This window comes from Corvus kubaryi, unplaced genomic scaffold (assembly GCF_017639235.1).
Source record: "Corvus kubaryi isolate FWS band 111438036 unplaced genomic scaffold, C.kubaryi_AGA036_p1.0 split3-37173, whole genome shotgun sequence".
Taxonomy (NCBI): Eukaryota; Metazoa; Chordata; class Aves; order Passeriformes; family Corvidae; genus Corvus; species Corvus kubaryi.
Window position 1 is genome coordinate 240,686 of NW_024582085.1, and position 19,255 is coordinate 259,940.

General features: G+C 41.2%; 1 protein-coding gene across 6 annotated transcripts in view; it reads left to right on the forward strand.

The window, feature by feature from the left end:
- The window catches only part of CABIN1 (calcineurin binding protein 1), a 107,847-nt gene that overhangs the window by 63,828 nt on the left and 24,764 nt on the right, over positions 1 to 19,255 (forward strand). For all 6 annotated transcript variants that reach the window (XM_042015235.1, XM_042015236.1, XM_042015238.1 and 3 more), the window contains exons 31-34: positions 13,164 to 13,327; positions 15,334 to 15,430; positions 16,653 to 17,294; positions 17,751 to 17,825. In XM_042015235.1, coding sequence (XP_041871169.1) covers positions 13,164 to 13,327; positions 15,334 to 15,430; positions 16,653 to 17,294; positions 17,751 to 17,825 — 978 coding nt within the window. The remainder of the gene's footprint in view (positions 1 to 13,163; positions 13,328 to 15,333; positions 15,431 to 16,652; positions 17,295 to 17,750; positions 17,826 to 19,255) is intronic.

The window sequence follows — 19,255 nt, forward strand, 5'->3', positions numbered from 1 at the left end:
GAGCATCCCGGCGGGCCCCGCCGCCTCGGCGCTGCGGGCAGCGCAGCCAGCCGGCCGCGCCGGGGAAAAATAGGTCACGGACGGGCCTTCGGTGGCGGCGAGGTGAAGGGCGGTGAAGCGGCACCCGCGGGGTTAAACTGGGTCAGGGAATATTTCGGGAAGGTTTGGCGGACAGGTGGGAGCAGATAACTGGTTTTTATTAATGCTCGCGAACCGACAGCGGCAGCTGTTCGCTCCGTTGCCCTAAGCGGGATGGCTGCGAGCCAGGCTCGGCGGTAACCGGCACCGACATCCTCTTGTCAGGCACGGCCGGCCCCGGCCCGCAGCCTCCCGGCGGCGAAGACAGAGGGAGAAATAAAATAAATAACTATCCGCGGTGGCAGGAAATCCGAGGTATGCGGCTTCCAAGGCTCGGGCAACTCCGGTGCGAGAGGAAGTGTGAGCCGGGCGGGGGCGGTCAGGTGGAGGCGCGGGGGCGGCGCGGGGGCCCGAGCGGGGGCGGGCGCGCTCCGGCTCCGCGGCCGCCGGGGAACTCCGGCGGAGCCAGCCCGCGCCTCGGTGATGGTGAGTGCGGGGGGCGGCTCGGGGGGAACTTCCCCCACGCACACGCTCCCACCGCCGCGCGGGGAGCCCGGGGCTGGCGGGCGGGCCGCCAGCGCGCCGGGCTGCGGGTGATGCCCCGCGGGGAGGCCGGGAGCTCCGGCGGGGACAGATGCGGTGCTGGAGGAAGTTCGGTGTCTCTGCCCGCAGCAGCACATACAGCTGCCGGCCCCCCTGCGCTGTAGGGCGTTCCTCGGTGTGCCGTGCCTTTGCCCTCTCCCATTCCGCTTGCCCCCGGGTACTCAAACCCTCCGGAGCAGCTGGCCGTGACCTGAGGGGAATCCCTTCCCCGATGCTGGGCGGGCTGCGGGCGCCGCTGGGCTCATCCCAGCTCCGAGCTAGGGGGAGGGATATGGGATCTGATGACATTTGCCGTCGTGGTTGAGAAATACTTATTTCATTAGTTCGGTTCGCCTGCGGTTAGAGGCTGAACAGAGCTGCTTTGCTGCACAGGAAAATCCTAAGGGCGATGGGAAACGGAGGAGTCGAGAGAAGTTTGGAAGGGGGGACGAAAGGGTGAGGGATTTTTGTTTGATTCGGTCTGCATTGTTTGGTATTTCTCCTTCCTCCACCCCCTGGGTGGGATGAATTACTTAGCACCCTCGTTTTCAATCCAGCCCTAAAGCTTGTGAGGGGCGGCTTTCGTGTCTCGAAGAGCGAAGAGCCGGTAGGTCTCTAAGAATCCAGTCTGGCACAGAGCAGCCCAGCTGTGCTCTCTGCTGTGCGCTCCCTGCTCTGCTATGAGAGCCAGGCGCACACGGGAGATTCCCCTGCTTAACGGTGACCTAACAGGAAAGCCTGTTGTTCAGTGTCTATTTTGCATGAGCTACTATGCTGTAACAGTTGCTGCTTCATTCAGCTAAAGAGAGAGAGAGAGAGAGGATAAGAGGATTCCAATTTAATTAGCAGTTTGTTAAAAACCAGTCAGCTTTGTCTGGTCACGTGTTTATAATTTTAGAACGTATGTCTTAATTGCAGTAAATTCTGGTATTGTGCATAAAGCAAGTGCCACACATGCTGTTTGCGGCATTGGCTGTGGCAGCTCCATGTTTCTGTTTTTTTAATTTACTGCAGCCTCTGTTTATTTGTGCAATGGCAGTTTTTTGAGTGTGCTGAGGGCATTTTGCATGAAGCAGATCTAGGAATTAAAGCATATGCTGTAGAGGATTTTATTACCCAGGGAGCTGCAAGTTGTGTCTTTTCTATTGGAGCATATTCAGGTTGACATCTTGAATACCCAGATACTGTTTTCAGTAATAGGACTGTTGTGTGTTTTTAGCATCTTTATTGGAGTCTGAAATACTCTAAATGTTGAGGCCTTCCTAACTCCTCCTCCCCCTCAATAATTACTCCGGTTGTTCTCAAATAATTTCTATCTCACAGTATCGCTGAAATCAACCACCAGCAGACTGTGCCCTGTCTTCTGCTGATCTGAGACACTGCCATGCCCTGTGTTAGATGAAGCTGTTGTAGTACTGCTGCTGGTTGAATATTGAAGCTCCCCTGTGTATACTGTGATTTATGTTACTGTAAATAGGGTAATTGAATTATTGCTTCCCTGCAATGTCTTGTTCCTCTGGTGTTATCAAAGATCAGTCAACTTTAGTTGGGGTTCTAGGCAGGCTGCTGCTTAAATGTTTACTTGAATTAAGCATTTCCACTAACTCTTAACAACTGGATAAAGAACTGCTTTTGCCTTTCTGAGGAAGCCCTGGGAGTGTCTGAAAGCAAGACAGCATAAGGTGTTAACACACATATATGTCCTCCCCTCAGAAAAAAGGTAAAATACTTGAAAAATAGAGTTAATGAAATTCTTTTTTGCTGCATGAATTCCTGTATCAGAGGAGAAAAGATACTTGAGATTAGCTGTGGGGTACATAACAGAAAGAGATTTTTTTACCTTTTATAGCCGTCAGGATTCCTTCAGGGCCTCCACTTGCTAGACAGAGAAGGGAAGTGTTCTGTGGATTCTGCTGTAGTGAGGGAAAAAGAGATAATGAAATTAATTACTTGTCAGCTCCTAATGGCTTAATTTGAGGCTCTTAATTGTTGGGGATGAAATGTGCAAACTCATGTAGAGCTTTAGTTGTTGGAGAGGAGTATGTCTTCTCCAAGGCTTTACCACTGCCTATGTCTTTTTCTGGTTCGTAACCTCTATTATGGGGTATTTGTTTCTTACTACCTATTTCAAATAAGCTGCTTCCTGCCCTCAACTTCAGCTGACAAACTGTTTGAAATCCAGGATGTGTACTTCTGTCATTCCTAAGCCAGTATGAAACCTCAGACAGAGCTGTGACCTTCCAATACGAATTAAGTCATGTGTTTACAAACACAAGTCTTTCTAGAACTGGCATTAGAAAAAGGAACAGGGAACCCTAGTTAGATCTTATAGGATTCTGGTTTGAAAGGCTTTTCTGCTAGCTCCTGCTGTCACTTTACCTCTGTTACAACTCTAGAGGAGTTTAAATTTTTGTTCCCTTCAGCTTTTCATTGCTTTTTTTCTTCTCAACATTGACAAAAGATTCAAGTATTTCTCTGTGCTTCCAGATTGTGTGCACATACCAAAATACTGGCCTGTCATGGAACATGCCATTCTTGTCACTTTCCAAAAGTGTTTTCCAATAGTGAACAGTTGAGTGTATTTTTTTTTAGTACTATTCCTGGTATGTATTGCATTTTATATTTCATCCTGGTTGGTAGTGCTTGTTTATATTCGTGCTGTTAAAAGTACTGACAGTTCTTCATTAAGTTCCAATATGCAGCTCGTTTAACTTTTGAAAATGACTTCACAATCTATTCAGTGAAGTTTACTAGCTTTTTTCATAATTTTGATTTGTTCCTAAATAAGCTGCAAAACCCTCTACCTATGTGTGTTTCGAAGTCTGTGGCTTATAAACTACTGAACGTGAATCTAAGGTTATAATAGCTTTAAAGAAAATTGCCAGGACCTAACCAGAGTAGTTGTTACATATGGATTTGTCACTTCTGAGTAATGACGTGGCCCTTTTCTGACCAAGTTTCAGTATGTACAGTACACAAATCTGATTCTGTGTTGTGTCACCTTGAACCTTTTCTTACTTACTGGGGTCAGTTGAGAAAAGCTACCCAACAGGTCACTGAAGAAAAATGTACTCTTTTGAAAAGTGCCTAAGTGGCCGCCAAGGTGATGTGGCTGTATGGTCACTGACAGTACTCTGAGGTAAAAGTGTTTGTCTGAAAGATGCATCTTAGCCAGCAGGTATTTTAAGGAGAATGTTTCTAGGTAGTTTTTATGAAGATGTAATTTTGTATCAAGGTAAAATTATAGTGATATATCTTCCAGTTTTAAAGGTCATCACTTGATTGTATTTTATGAGCTGACACGTGATGCTGCTATAGAGGGTCTTCTGTTTTCAAAAATTGTGATGGAAATTAGTAGCAAGCATTTTCTGGACCTTTTGATTTATGTTCCTTCAGGCTCAAAGATCTCTTTTAGCAGGATCTCCTAATGCCATGGATTCTAGTGATTTGGTACTGACAAGAAACTGTCAGCACTGAGTGCTTGATCAGTATTGTTTTCTGAAATGGGCATTTTCCTCTGTGCTGCTGATCTAGCCCTCTAGCTTTTGATGTTTTCTGAGACTTTGAGTCTTAACACAGTGATATAGCTGTAATGATGTCACTTTTTCTAAGCATTTTATGAACATGCTGAAATATTTTGCAAACAGTGGGATTTTATAGACTCTCATCTTGATATTTTACTCTGTGTGTCATTATGTTGAGGAGAGTAAAAGCTGAAAGACACTTTCTGCTGTCAGTGCAGGGATGCTGGATGTCAGCTGTTGGGTGGGAGTGGGCAGTTAAGCATTTTGTTTGTTGAAAAGCAAGCAATGTAGGATTGAAGACCGGGTTGTGTTGGCATAAAAACTGGACTATTTTGGTAAGATAACTTTTTAGCACTCTGACAGCCTAGTTTAAGATACTCAAAATCAATGAGTCTTTATGTATTGGATAATCAGTAATTTACATCTAAAACTTGGTATTTAAGTAGGTGAAAATGTGTTTCTTCAAATCCTTCAAGTCTGAAGGATTTCAGGCTGAAATAGTAGAACGCAACATCCTGTACAAGGAGGAGATGGAGACCCATACTGCAGTGTTGCAGCATTAAAAATCTCTGAACAACTCTTAATTCCACATTAACAGTGTGCTGAATCTCAACAATTAGCATAGCACTTAACGTTACGAAGTTCTTGTCCTACTTTCCTTTCTCGTATTGTATATACTGCACTAGAAGATGGAGGCTTTGTTATGCTGTACTGCCCATGCCATCTTTTAAGGCAGGAATGCTGTCAGAATAACCTTAATAACGCTCTGTGCCAGGTTCACTATTTTTGGGTGCTACAAGATGTAGTCAGAAATGATAGCTGATAGTTCTGTGTTCTGAAGCAATTTTCAAATTTCTTAAAATTAGGCTGAGGTAGAATCACAGAATTGTAGAATCAGAGAATAGTTTGGGTTGTAAGAGACCTTTAAAGGTCATCCAGTCCAAATCTCCTGCAAAGAACAGGGACATCTTCAACCAGATGAGGTTGTTCCAAGCCCTGTACAATCTGGCCGTGAATGTTTCCAGAGATGGGGCATCCATCTGCCCACTGCTCTGGGCAGTCTGTGCCAGTGTTTTGCCACCCTCATTGTGAAATAAGTTTTTCATTACATCTCACCTAGATCAGTCCTTCTTTAATTTAAAACCATTGCCCCTTGTCCTGTCGTGACAGGCCCTGCTAAAAAGTTTGTCCCCATTTTTCTTAAAGGCCCCTTTTAAGTATTGAAAGGCCACTATGAGGCCTTCCTGGAGTCGGTGTTCTCCAGGCTGAACAACCCCAGCTCTCTCAGCCTTTCCTCACAACAGAGGTGCTCCAGCCCTCTGATCATCTTTTGTGGCCTCCTCTGGACCCACTTCAGTGGCTCGATGTCTTTGCTGTGCTGAGGACCCCAGAGCTGGACACAGTACTCCAGGTGGAATCCCCAGGTAACGTTCTTCTGCCAAATAATACCAGTTACAGTTCATGTACACTACTGGCTGTTTACTTTGTACCTCTGGGGAGATGGGGACAATCACCGTAGTGACAGAAGTGTTTGGGTGAAAAAAAATCTCATAATCCTTAAACTTGCCATTCTCTGGGAACCAACAGTTTCTCCCAGCTCTGTGTTAAAGCCAGTTCTCTGGTTCTGCAGCACCTCCTTTAGGAGTAAGACTGAATGGTGGGGCTCAGCCTTGGTTTGCCACTGATAGAGACCAGAACCACCTGGTTTCTAGTTGTCATTAATGCCCCCTAACATTTGTCATCTTTTATGACTTAGTCATCCCTCTTTGTGTTGAAAGGAAGTAGATGTTTGTAGCTTGTAATTCATCTCATCCTGAAGTGGAGCCAGTAATAGCTCAGGTGAGCCACATCCCCTAAATGCCTTTTTCCCTCTGTAAAAGGTTTCTGGGTGGTGCCATTAAATGTATGTGTCTATATCAGAGACACGTGGAGTTAGATTAAATTAATGCCGCATGTTGTAAAAAAAAAAGTTTGCTTATCTCTTCAGGGGGCTAAGGCAGAAGCCCACCCACTTCCAGGCTGATGGATGGACTGTACCAAGCTTGTTTCATTAGCTTTGAATACCATTTGCATCTGATGCCAGGCAGTCTGGTTGTAGCAGATACACAGAAAAGTTCTTAGCAGAAAAAGCCTCTTAAAACAAGGAAAGGCTGTTTATTAGGCGAAACCAGAACCCCTGTCACTGTCTAGATGTGCCCTGCTAGCCATTTATTTTGGTGGTATAGAAGTCTTCCCACATCTGGCCCCAGAAAATGACTAAAGAAGTTCAAAATTCTGGTAAAGGGTTTTCCTATAAAAGATTTCATATTCTTTTATTAGGTTTCTGCATCAAGTTATTTGCGTGTTAGAAGATTTAGAAGCAGTCTGTGTTCTCTGGATTTCTGTGCTTTATATCCTCCCAAAGAAAAAATGCCAAACTCTTTGAGACGGGGACATGACATAAAACCAAAATGTACCCCAAAAAAGGCTACTGAAGTAACAAAGGCAGAATCTGAAATTCCAACATGGATGAGGAGACTCTCCTCAGTGTTTTCTGTTGAGCAAGTGGAAGTGCCTGACTAAATCTCTGGATGACTTCTGCTCTTCTTCATCCCTTTGGCAACCTTGAATTGTCTGCAAGACACAGTGAATGAAACTTAACTGCTGGTAATTTACTTCCTAACCAATCCCTTTTTTTCTTTCTCCTAAAATACAGTTGGTAAAAGGGAGGAACTTACAGAGGAAAGATGATAAATGTAGTTAAGTAACTTGTTCCAAAGTCTTTTTATCAGTAACTGACCTTCCAGCTTGAGAAGTTGTTCAGCTGTCCAAAAGGTAACCTTTGTTAATGTTGGCAATAGAAAAAAGGGGAAAAAAGTCAGTGTTCTACAGCTTTATCTTCAAATCCACTTTTGCTTTAGCATCCCAGATTTGCAGGTTAGAGGAATGAGGGACTAAACAAGAGGGAATTCTTGTTTAGTGGAGAAAAATACTGCCCCGGCACTGCTGGTGTTAACGTGGAAAAGCAGTGCAGGGAGCAACCCCCTTCATCCAGAGTATGATGCATTATGCACACACCTTCTGTGTTTGCTGGATTTTCATGTGGGTGATGTCTGCCTGAGGCACACTGGTGCAGAGCTCCGGAGGGAGTGCAGCTGTGTTATTGTTTGAGCAGGACTGCACCTTCAAAACAGGTTTTAAGAGACTGGTCTGTTGCTTCTCGTTACTTTTCTTTGTCTTTCTTTCCGTCATAGCCATGCAGTAGAACGGTTTCTTTATTTCCTTTTCTTACAGTCTAGTTAGCTGTTTCCCTTTAAAAAAAAAAAAAGTGATGTGACTTTCTGTTGACATGGTTGTGAAATCACATGGTACATGGGAACCATCTGAGTAAAAACTCCTCAAGCCTCCTGACCGGGTGAACATAAACCTCTAGATTCTGCCTGGCAAATAGCCAAACCCAAAGCTCTGCAAAGGCCATCTGTAGGCCTCAGTTTCTGTTTCATTAGTTCCACCTGAACTTCTAACTCATCTTCTTAACAAGGCATTTCTGGTTTTATGTAATTGCTTATGCAGCAAGGTAATCATTCCTTTCCCCTGCCTCCTGTGTGTATGTCCCTGACTCATGCTCAGTCTCCCAAGTGGCTGTGGCATGGGTGTTCTTTTCATAGGGTTAAAACTAACTTAATGTCAAGTCAACTGTAAAATGTTCTGGAAATTGAAAAGTCTGAAATTTAAGGCTCTGCAAATACATTGTATTTTGAAGAGAGAAATAAGAGGTGAAAATTGTCCACTATGTTTCTTTATCTGCATATGATGATTGGAACATGTGGAGCACTTTCATTTGTCAATATTTTTTCTTACTTCTGTTTTGCTGAAATAACCTTACAGAATTCCACAGTTCTTCCAAAATGCATACATGCTGGTTTTTTTATTTCCAAGTGGGTGTGTGTTTAAAAGATAAGAAAATAGGGAATTGACAATATTTGCCTTATAGACTAGGAATTGTAATCCTGCTTGTTCTTGGCTTACTGAAAGGAGGTTGCTGCAGTTTTGCCTTTATTTCTGTTTCTTTTCTGGGCCGATAAAATATAATTTATTTATTATCATACTTTTTTTATATATTCTGTTACTGTACTATGTAATAACTATAGTCTGAAAAAGTTCGTAAGATTTTCCTGAAATTGGCTAAGTTACAGGAAGGAAGGGTTACTTGATGACACAGGTCTCTGCAGATAATAGTTTTAATACTCTGAATGTAGCTGCTTTCCTTTCTTAATACTTTTGTGCCCACTCGCATTCCTGTTCACAGAGGCAGAATTGTTCCATTACATGCTGAATAGCAGTGTGGATGAAATGAGGAATTGAGGAAGAAAAATAATAGAATTATCTGTAGAAAAGAAGAAAAGTCCAAATCAGGTGACAGAGTAAAATAATAAGAGATATGGGAGCATGTTAAGATTGGATGAGGAAAGATGGTTTAGTAATTTGCTAAATGGGGGAGGGGGAAGTGGTTTTAATGGTTACACTCAGAAGTAGCAGGAAGTCGTGAGTCAGGCAAAGACACGCTCCCCAACTTGAGCACTAAATAAAGCAATGCTTACAGAGAAAAGTGGGGGTATTCAGGGGTCTGTGGTGTACCTTCTTAAAATAGAGAGGTCTCAAATCCTGTGTGTTGAATTTGTTCAGCTTGAACCATACTCCTTTCCTCTGCAGGCACCCAGAGCAAGACATTAAAATGATATAAGTAACTAAGAAGACAGGACATGAGTAAAACTAGTATTTCAGTATGTTGTGCTTAACCCTGTATAAAAGCATAGACTTTAGAAAGTTTAGGAAAGTGTGAGCTTTCCAGGGATTATACAGCTGTGCTTATTTCAACTTCATGACTTTGAAATACCATGTAGGATGTTGCATTATTAATTGGTGCCTTACCTGCACCACTTAATTAGTTAGTTTGCTAGTTTTGTCACCCTTTCTAGCAATCTTAAAATAATATTTAAATCAAAGGGCTCTTAGCAGGACATTACTGAGACTGACAAATAAAGAAGTGTTTGGTTTTGGTTTGGTCTCTTGGAATCCAGTTTGTTGTATGTAGTGCAACTTGAACTTCCTGGACCCCTTGGGGAAAAAAAAAAAAAGGATTAAAAAGAGGGAGTTAAGTAATGGGAAGTCTTTATTTGTGGCAGTGTGGGTTTTATGTGTTCGCTTGTTATATGTGAATTGGATCATCTGAGGCATGACTTGCGTTTCTCCATTTCGTTAAGAAACAAAGCCACCGAGCACTGAGAGAGTAAAGTTTGATCTCTGCTTAGAAAATGGCTTACCCTGGAGCTGTGCCGTGGCAGCAGCAGCCATCCCCAGGGAAATTTGGGGTTTGCTGGGATCTGTCAGCCTCTCCTCCTCAGAGAGGCATTCCTAAACCCCAGGGAATCCCCTCCCCTAAAGTTCTGGAGTAAGCAGCGTGGAGGAATAAGAAGCACTTCCTTCCTTTCTATTTTCAGTGACTGAACTAGAAAGTACCACAGTGCTGCAGCTCTGCTCACAGCACCGTCCTCTTCTGCTCACCTACCTCCCGGGCCTGCAGTTCTGCAAGGGGAGGCAGAGCAGCAATTCCAAGCTGAAAAAGAATTGTAAAAATGTCACCAGGATTATGGTAGACTGGCTTCATTATTCAATTTTGTATTTAATGTAACATTCAGTATTAAGTTCTCTGCAGGATTTTCACTACTCCCAGATTTATTTTTTCCTAGCAGTGTGTGTCAGGCTTCCCCTACCCCCACTCTTGCAGCATGTTTGTTTTCCCAGGAAGGCATGGAGAGCAGCCTGATGTTTTGGATCTTGAGAGGCATTTTGGAGTTGTTGGAAGTGTCTCACTCCTTCCTCTGGTTTGGTGTAAACAGCTCTGCTGGCTGTGGCCCCGGGGAGGAGAACCTTTCAGCAGGAGGAATGGTGGCCAGCAAACAGGAGTGGGCATTGGATGTAAAATCCTTTTGGTGGCCAGAGCTGGAGACATTTTGTCAGGTACTGTGAGTGGCGAAAATCAGTAAGAAAACCTTTCAAAAACCGGAAATTGTTGTCAAAAGGATCTGCACTCCTCTGTGAGTGTACTTTCAAGAGAGGTACTTTGCTAACAAATCTCAGTTTTCAAGTGATGATATAAAACCTTTTATTTTAGTCAAACTGAATAATATTTCCTGGTCTTCTCCCCAGTTATATCTTTACAAGCTTTGCATTTGTATATTTCTTAAGCTTTGTTAAAAATAATAAAAACCTAACATTGAGCTTCTTAAAAAAAGTTGCAGTGTGTGATCTGAATTCAGAAGTATTCTTCCTGAAGTTTATTGATATTTAGGAAGGAAAAATTAATACCTGATGGGCTTTGTTAATCTTCTCTTTGGGAGAGATTTAAAACAGACATTCTTTAGATTCTGACTGAAATCGCAGTCTTAAAAGTTCAATATGACTCATGAAATAAATTCTGATAAACTCACTTTAACGTCAGTGTTTTGCATATTGCTTAATAAAATCACAGTGATGGAATGAAGATTGCTCTGATGGCAGGTTTCTTTCTGCTTTTGGCTCGAAGCTGCCTGTGGAACAGGCAGGTATGTAACATTGGGCACCTATCTGTTGCTGTTTTGCATTTATAAAGCTGCAAGTCAACACATGAAAAGTTAGTGACTTTCCTTTCAAAATCAGTCCTACTTTTGTAATTGCAGTGGTAAACTTGAATACCCCTAACATGAGTTTTAATTTAAACTCTTCTAATGTGCCCTGTTGTAGAAGCATTCTTCAAAACACACAACTTTGTTTCTATCTGAGGGACTTTTTCCTGGCTTTCTGGATGCAGTTTGTATATTCTGTCATTGAAAATGTTTCTAATACATTATTGTAATTTCCAGGGTAGCATTAAAATGTATACATGGGATATGTGAGAAGGGGCTGCAAAATTATTCCAACTAATTCCAGATACGGTATCTGATCCAAGTGATCCTCCTGATTCAAATGAAGGATGAGATAATGCTGAAAAAGACCAGGAACCTACCTACGCACTGGCAGTATTCCACTCCTACAGCATGCTGTAGTTGACCATAAATTGTTTTGTGTAGTTAAATTGGCTAAGTAGGTTGTTGCAATGTGGTGCCATTATGAGGCATTCACTTGTTTGGGATTTGGCAGAAACCCAGTTTACATACGTGCAGAAAAGCAAAAAATAGCAGCTCCAGAATGTGTGTTTCATCTGTAGCCTGAAAGGAAAGCCATTGTACGGTTTGGGGGAAGAAAAAGCATGTCTATTTAAACAGAAGTATGTACTGGTTTACAGAGCTGTTAGCTGCACGATCTCTATGTGCTTGGGAGCTGCTGAGCTCCCTGGGCAGATGAGCTCTTGGCCACCAGGCCACAGGAGGTGTTTGTGGACATTGGTTGTTGGGAATAGGAGGAAGTGACGGTTGTGCCTGGGGCTTGATCATGGTATGGTTTTAGGTACATTCTGGAAAAGGAAAGCTACAAAAAGAGTTTGAAAGAAAGCTTCAGGGAGCAAAGAGGAAGAACAGCTTTATTGTGATTGCCCAGGAGTAAGAGCAGAGAGCATGAGGAAAAGCAAAACCAAGAAAATTTGGCAGATTAGTCTGTGCATTATATCTAGTTGAAGCCATTGGTTTTTGCTTTGCATGTAACACTGTTACATGTTTTTTCATGTAAAAACACTGATACTAAACGACTGATACTTCTGTGTTGTTTTTTCCTGGGTTCTTATACATCTTATGGAGTGGAACTACAGATTTTCTGCAGACATGCAGGGGTAGGGTCCATTTAAGGGGGTTATGGGTCTGCTTTTCTGGTCAAATGTCATTTGTGATTGCAGTAATAATTTTCTTTGCTTCCACTTTGTATTAAGTTCTGAAGAGTTTTGATCACACTGGAAGTAAAGCTAAACAAATCGAAACAAGACCTTTAAACAAGGATAAAGGAGTAAATATTTGTATATCCTGCTCTCTGAACAGGTTTGGAAAGCCAAGCTCATTCTCAGTCAGGTACTCCTATGAATGAGACTATTCTTTCCTGCCTTGTCACAAAATTGTTTACATGATCAGAGGATTTTCATCTTAGAAAGCTACTACAGGAAAAGCTTCAGAACCGAATAAAGCATGAGGGAAGGGTTTTCACTAATGCAAGAGCAGTTTTTGTGAATGATCATAATTTAAGTCCCATCCTAACGTGCAAGCATGGTAGTATGTGCAGTTCATTTTTTCAGGTGTGGCTGACTAGGATGCTGTCAGCATCCACCAATAAACACCTGAAAACAATCTCGTTAGATTTATTACACATGGCAAAATCTGAGCTGGCTAACCCTAATTAAATTATATTTCCTATCAGTCTCCAGCCTTGCTCTCCAAAGATTCCCTTGTCCCAGAAATTTAATTAGAAGGATCAGGATGTATGGCCAAGTATTTGCATCTGCCACTGGAAAATGGATTCTGCTGAGGAATCTGATGATTCCTATTGGACTGCTTAGTCCATAGTGAACACTGATGATGTCAAGGCACTAATCAAGTTCCTAAGATTTTTAGTAACAGATTACTTGAAGATAGAAACTTGCTGTGACCGCATATTAACAGCTTTCAGGCTAGGAAAACTTACTTCAAGTTACTCCTTATATTTTTGGTAGTTGAGCTTTGGCTTAGTAGGGCATGTTCATTGACACTGAAGAAAAAAGGCACAATATTATTTGGGCTTTGCTTGCTTTTTCTTGGAATAGTTCACAAGCATATGTAGAAGGTGTGCTGTGGCTTCTGCGAGCCTTCCTCTTTTGCTACTGGCAGGAGTCAGTTGACTTCAAATCTAGATCTAAATCCGTGGGACCACAACTTTTGTCTGTCCATTATTCTGCTGGCCCTCAGTGCAATTCAACATGCTGTAGAATCTGACGCATATTTTCATGGTTCTGTCCTTTTCAGTTGGATCCCTCTTTAAATGTTTCTTTTCCTTTCTCTGCAGGGAATCTGGCGCATCCCCGTGGATGAGATCGACCGCCCGGGCAGTTTTGCGTCTCATATGAACCGCTCAATTGTCCTGTTGCTGAATGTGCTGTCACAGCTGAAGGATTACAACACCTTGCTCAAAGTCTCATCTATGCTGCAGAGGACCCCTGATCAGGGAAAGTACGATAGATTTATTTTAAGCCATTACTTTTTAAAGCTTTGAATATATTTTGTTCACTGTATGACTATTTTATTTAAAGCTGTTCTTTGTTTAGGAAAAAAAGTCTTTAGACAGATTCCCTTGGGAATATAGTGGAATGATGGTTAATTTTTCTCAGGATTACGATTCTTTAATACAGCCTAGAGTTTCTCTGCATTTCTGTTGCAACTCAGAGCAGCCTTAGAGGTGCCTTAACAGGCTTACAGAGGTGTTGTGTCACGTGGAGGGATTCGCTGGGGAAACAGAATGCTGTGATTTGTGCACCCTCTGCTCGCTCTTGCATAAGAGCTGAGTCCAGCACAGGAGGTCACGGCCCAGCATCCTGCCTTCCTGTAATCCTTGACGGACTGAACAATGGTTATGTGCCTCTTGGCAGCTGATGCTATTTAAAAAGCTTATCCTGTTCAGGGGGTGATCTAATTTTAATTGCATTAACCTTATTTAAGAAAAAAAAAGCTATTAATGTGAGCTATATGTGGATTCGTATCAATGGGAAGACCAAAATAAACATCCAAGGAAAACATAGAAGCAACTGAGGTAAAATTCTAGTAGGTTGCCCTGTGGGAAATGTTGAAATGAGTCTCTGGCAAATACTTAAGAAATGAAACTTGAATGATTGATGGCAATAAGTTGGAGGCATTGAAGGTTTCTTCATGTGTTTTTGAGTGTGAGTGCATGTGAATTTGCATGGATTGTAGTGTGTCTGGGAATATGTCACCACTTGTTCAGCAAACTTGAGGGCAAAAATACTTTGACTTTTAGCATATCAGAAGAGCTGGACCATAGAAGGTTTAAATTCTGTCCTAAGCAAGCCCATAGCTGTACTAAAAATACTATGTTATTTATAAGTCTAGACTGAATTCAAAAAACAAATAATTTGACATGTTGGATCAGCCGGTGCCAGCCATGGTGAGCTGCAATCATTAGAGGAACTTAGCAGTGCGGATATTCTGGGTGTGTCTGGTATATGCTTGGAACAGCCCTATTTTTAAAAATAGGGAGGTTTTAGTTATTACTGAACTAATGAGGAGTCAGATGTTTATGGTTTGCTTTTCAGACAAAAGGTACAAAATTACCAAATTAACCTAAAATCATAGAGAGGAAATATGTGCATTAAAAATGTTGGCCTTCTGACAGAAATAGTACCCTTCAAAGTTATTTACTTGATTTGTAGCCCTCTCAATAAAACCAGCTAATTCTGAAATAGAAATTAAGTTTTCCATTAAACTTGATTAGGTGGAATTGACAGCTGGAACGGTTTTCCTTGAAAGCAGACTAAAACTGTGTCAGAATACATTGAAATTACAGTGCTTTAGTAAATTAAATGAAGCTATGGAGTGAATGTTTTACACATACAATATAATTTTTTTGTAATACTAACTAGGAAAAAAGGTAGTAGCACACCCATGTGTTAGCTCTAAAAATCCTAGGTTCAAAGGCAGCTGATATGATCAAAGAGAGAGGATTTGCTGATGTCCTTAATCTCACATGCACGCTTTATCCAGAACATGAAAATCACCTGAGAGTTCAACATAGCTTTGTGTAACTATAATACTCCTTTTCAAAAAAAAGGATTGAATTAAAAGCTGGTATTTGAGGGGCACAGAAGGCTTTATACAAGAAAACTGTAAATCTGGTTGCTTGGTTTGCTCTGGGTTTGGTTGTTTGGTGTTTTCCCATTTCTCCCCTTCCCTCTGTTTGTAGCCCATGCTGTCTTCTGCTTTGTTTGTGTCATCTTTGATGCTTGTGGTAAGGGGAGAAGTGGAGGGAAACAGAGCTAAAATGTTATATCCCTGTATTGTTATATTTCAATATGCACCTGTATATGTTTTGTTTGCTTTCTTCTTGTTTTAAAGTTGTTGTGTTGGCTTTTTCTTGTTTTTCTTTCAATGTACTGGTTCTTGCTTTTAGAGTCCTGTAAGCTTTTGGCAGTTAACTTCATTTCTGCTCTCTTGCTGTGGCACAGGAAGTACTTGCGTGATGCAGATCGCCAGGTTCTGGCCCAACAAGCCTTTGTGCTCACAGTGAAAGTGCTGGAGGACACTCTCAACGATCTCACACAGGTGAGGCAGCATTGCACTTCATGGTTGTAATTTAGTAATTAGGTTTTGCAGTGTTCAGTTTACTCATTCCTTAGATCTCCTGAGACTGAAGGGCTACATTTATAAGCACTTACTTCTAATGCCTTTTCTTTATATGCCACTACACAGAAAATTTTCTTCCAGCATTGTTGTTTTTTGGTTTTGAAATTCAGTAACAAATACAGTTTTTAAAAATGGATTGCAGTAAGTTTGGTCTGACTGTTGCTTAATCTTCAAATAATGGTGGATACATGTAGTGTACAAGAGCTCCATTTTCGGGTGGGATCTATAGAAAATTTCCTTTAAAAATGAACTAAGATTCCTCTTGCAAAACAGATAACTCGGTCTTACATGCCTAGCCACTTTTCACTGCTAGTCCTTGACAGCACCACACTCATTATTACATATAATTGTAATCTAGATTTAGTTTTTAAAGGTCATATAGAAGCTAATCAGTTTCCAGGTTAAGGGATCTGGATATTGGAGCTTTACTTGGTAAATACATTCAAGGAAGAACTTGTTCCTAAGGGTTTTCCAAGTTAATAGACTGCAGGTTTAACAAATTAAATGAAAACATCCTCAAGAACCCTGGAACTCTGTGTATGAAATAGTTTGTTCATAAATCTGGATGGAAGAATTGTATCATTATCAATTTTTGAAAGAAGAGATGATGTACTGAGGTTTTCTACCTTTGGAACATCACCGAAGTAAAGGTACAAAAATTAAAATACTATAGCAGGGTTTTGCCTACTTCTTGATCTATTTACCAGAAGGTTATGTATGAACGATAGGAAAGATTCTTAAATTTGAGGTTGATCTGCAGCTGCCAAAAGAAACAGGTTTGGTTTTGATTTCAATATGTTAGAAGAAAAATTTGTGCAATTAAAACCTTGCATTTCATTTAGTTGGATCCCTTAGCATGGACTGAAGTAGTGAGGGAAAATAAACATTGTGGCTTCAGTTCAGCCTGAGCTGTTGACACTTCTCTGTGGTGTTTTCACGTATTAAAATACTTCTAATTGTAAGATTTGAGGCCTGGATTAATTAATATTAAGGAACAAAAAAGAATGAACATAGAATAAATGCATTTTCTTCAGCAGAAGCAATAATGAAAGGTATGTGTCAATATTTATGATAGTCACAGCTGCGCTCAAATGCTTTCTGATTTCAATGATAACAGAGAAGAATGACTTCTTTTATTAAGGTTTCAGAAGATCAGGGTTCCAAGTCTTCTAGCCTTGCTTCAGGAAGGATGACAACAGACGTCTCCAATAAAACTAGTGCTGAAGAGGGAAAAGATGTCCTTCCCAAAAAGCCAGTTTTATCAGATGGAGTAGTACATAGTACTGAAAATGGAGTAAAGGAAGTGACCCAGGGACAAATTCCCAATGCTATGGACGTATTGGAGCAAGAGGACAGGAATGACAAGGAGATTAAAGAGCTTCCTGGTCCTGGCTCAGTTGAGCCTATGGATTTTGATGGCTATTCCAATGACCCTGAAAAAATTGATTCTTCATGTAAACGCAGTGAGCCAGACCGTCCCCAGTCCAGCAGGATCTCAAAGGACAGAGCTCCAGAGAGCCGGACTCCAGAACTTTCCTTGGAAGAGCTAAGTATCAGCTCAAAACACCAGCAGCAGGCAGCTAAAGGAATAGTGCAAGCAGTACCTACAGAAGAACCTGTCCAGAGGTCAAGCAGGAAGAGGAAATTACTTGAGGATGTGGAGTCTGGAAAAACACTTCTGCTTGATGCTTATCGAGTCTGGCAGCAAGGTCAGAAGGTTATGGCCTATGATCTGGGCAGAATTGAGAAGATCATGTCTGAAACGTACATGCTGATTAAGCAGGTATTGTATGACTAATTGTCATTTCTCTATGTGGCCTCAGACATGGTTTTAGGATATAACAGGAATTGCTAAACCAAGCAGTATAAAATAGGCCCTGTATCTGTTTAAAACTTGGGGAGATAAACATCTCCCAAAGAACCATTCTCTTGACAAGACCGTTGCTGCGGATGGGGAGTAGGACCCTCCATGTTTTGAAACTAAATTTCTTAAATGAGTTAAGAGCTGTAGTACCAGTTATGTGGTATTTGTTCCTGCTAAATGTTAGTTTGAATTGAGAGAGCTGAGTATTTATCTTGGGATATATGCTCCTCAGTAAATTAAGGTCAGCGTTCTGCTGTAGAAGTACTGCTTCTTCCCCTTGCTCCCATGCTCTACATCCCCATTTCATCTCAATTTAATTAGATTTATACATTAGCTAAGTAATTATTACTTCATTAGTTGTGATTCTGTGTTCAGGTGGATGAAGAAGCAGCACTTGAACAGGCAGTCAAGTTTTGCCAGGTGCATATGGGAGCATCAGCACAGAAACAGGTAAGCTCTGAAGCCTTTGACTGCTGCTAACAAGCTTTTATGAGTCTGTACAGGCAAATCTGTTGCTCAGTGTCTGCAGCACCTAGAAATACCTACTTTCCTTGTATTGGTGTCATCTAAGATAAGTTGGGCTACATTAGTAGGAGGATCATCCCCTTTATTAGGGTCATTGCTACTGTTTATGTCAGGCTTGAAGAATAGTTTTCGTGCTCAAAAGCTGTTGGGGAAACCCCAAACCATCTTCAAATTGAAATATTTATGGCACACTACAATTTTCCTGATGTCCACGTCATATCCCAGCATTTCATGGGTGGTAATTACTTCTCTCTGCTCCTTAAGGGCTACAACCTCATCAGCTCTTCCCTTGCTAACATTGCACTCTGCTCCAGAGATACCAGATAGCTTTTCTTTCAACGTGCATGTTTGAGAATCTGATTTTAACTCTGTTAAAAACAAACTGTTACTCATTTTGTTTTTAGTTTGTAGTTTCTGGGTTTATCCAGCAAACAATTATAAGGGCTTTAAAGGGATCATTATTTATCTGTCCTTAATGTGAAATCAAAGCCAAGAAGAAAACTGGATGAATGACATATTCAGTGGTATTCATTTTGCAGCCCCAAAGTATTTACTAGATTTGTATTTTCCATAATTTTTCTTCAGTTAAAATGTGCTTTTGTATAGTGCACCTCTTAGCAGAGTAATAGGAGAGGATGTAAGAGAAATGATAGGTTTTTTTCTTTGTTAGGTTTTCACGGAAGTAACTTTCTCCAATTTGTGCCCCTCAGGAAGTCAGTAACGTTGTTCCATTGAACTACAGAAATGAACAGAAATGTCAAGAGAAGTATTTATTCTAGTAGACATGTTTGCTTGCTTGTAGTCTGGTATTTCAGGTTTAAATTTTTTTTAATAAATAAATGTTAGCTCAGCATGGTAAGCCTTTTTCAGTTTATTTTGGGGAAAAAATAGACGTCATCACACTGTGATTTATGACTTCAAAATAAAAAGAATTTGCTAATAAGCTTCTTTAAAAAGTAATGCTACCATTGCTTTTTTGGATGTGTTCACCTTTTTAAAAAACACTCCCCAAATTCTCGTGTGTCAGCCCAGTTCCTTGCTGGGCTTTCTTGAAGGTTCTGGGAATGTGATTGCTATTCAAGCTCTTCCAGCAGAGTCAGTGGTTACTCAGGCATGTGACAAAACGTGAGAATGGTGAAAAACCTACACTCAAACTAATCTTTAGTGTAGACACAATAGGTGAGCTTGAATTTAACAGCACTGGAAGCAGTAAGATTTCCTGTTAAATCACTTGAAATAAAACATACCCCTTAACATGCTGCACTTGGAAGCTTGGAAGCTTTCCCTTTTAGGAAGCAGTCCCAGCTAACGAGCTTATTACATCCTGCAGTATCATTTTCATCTGCTTCTAGCAG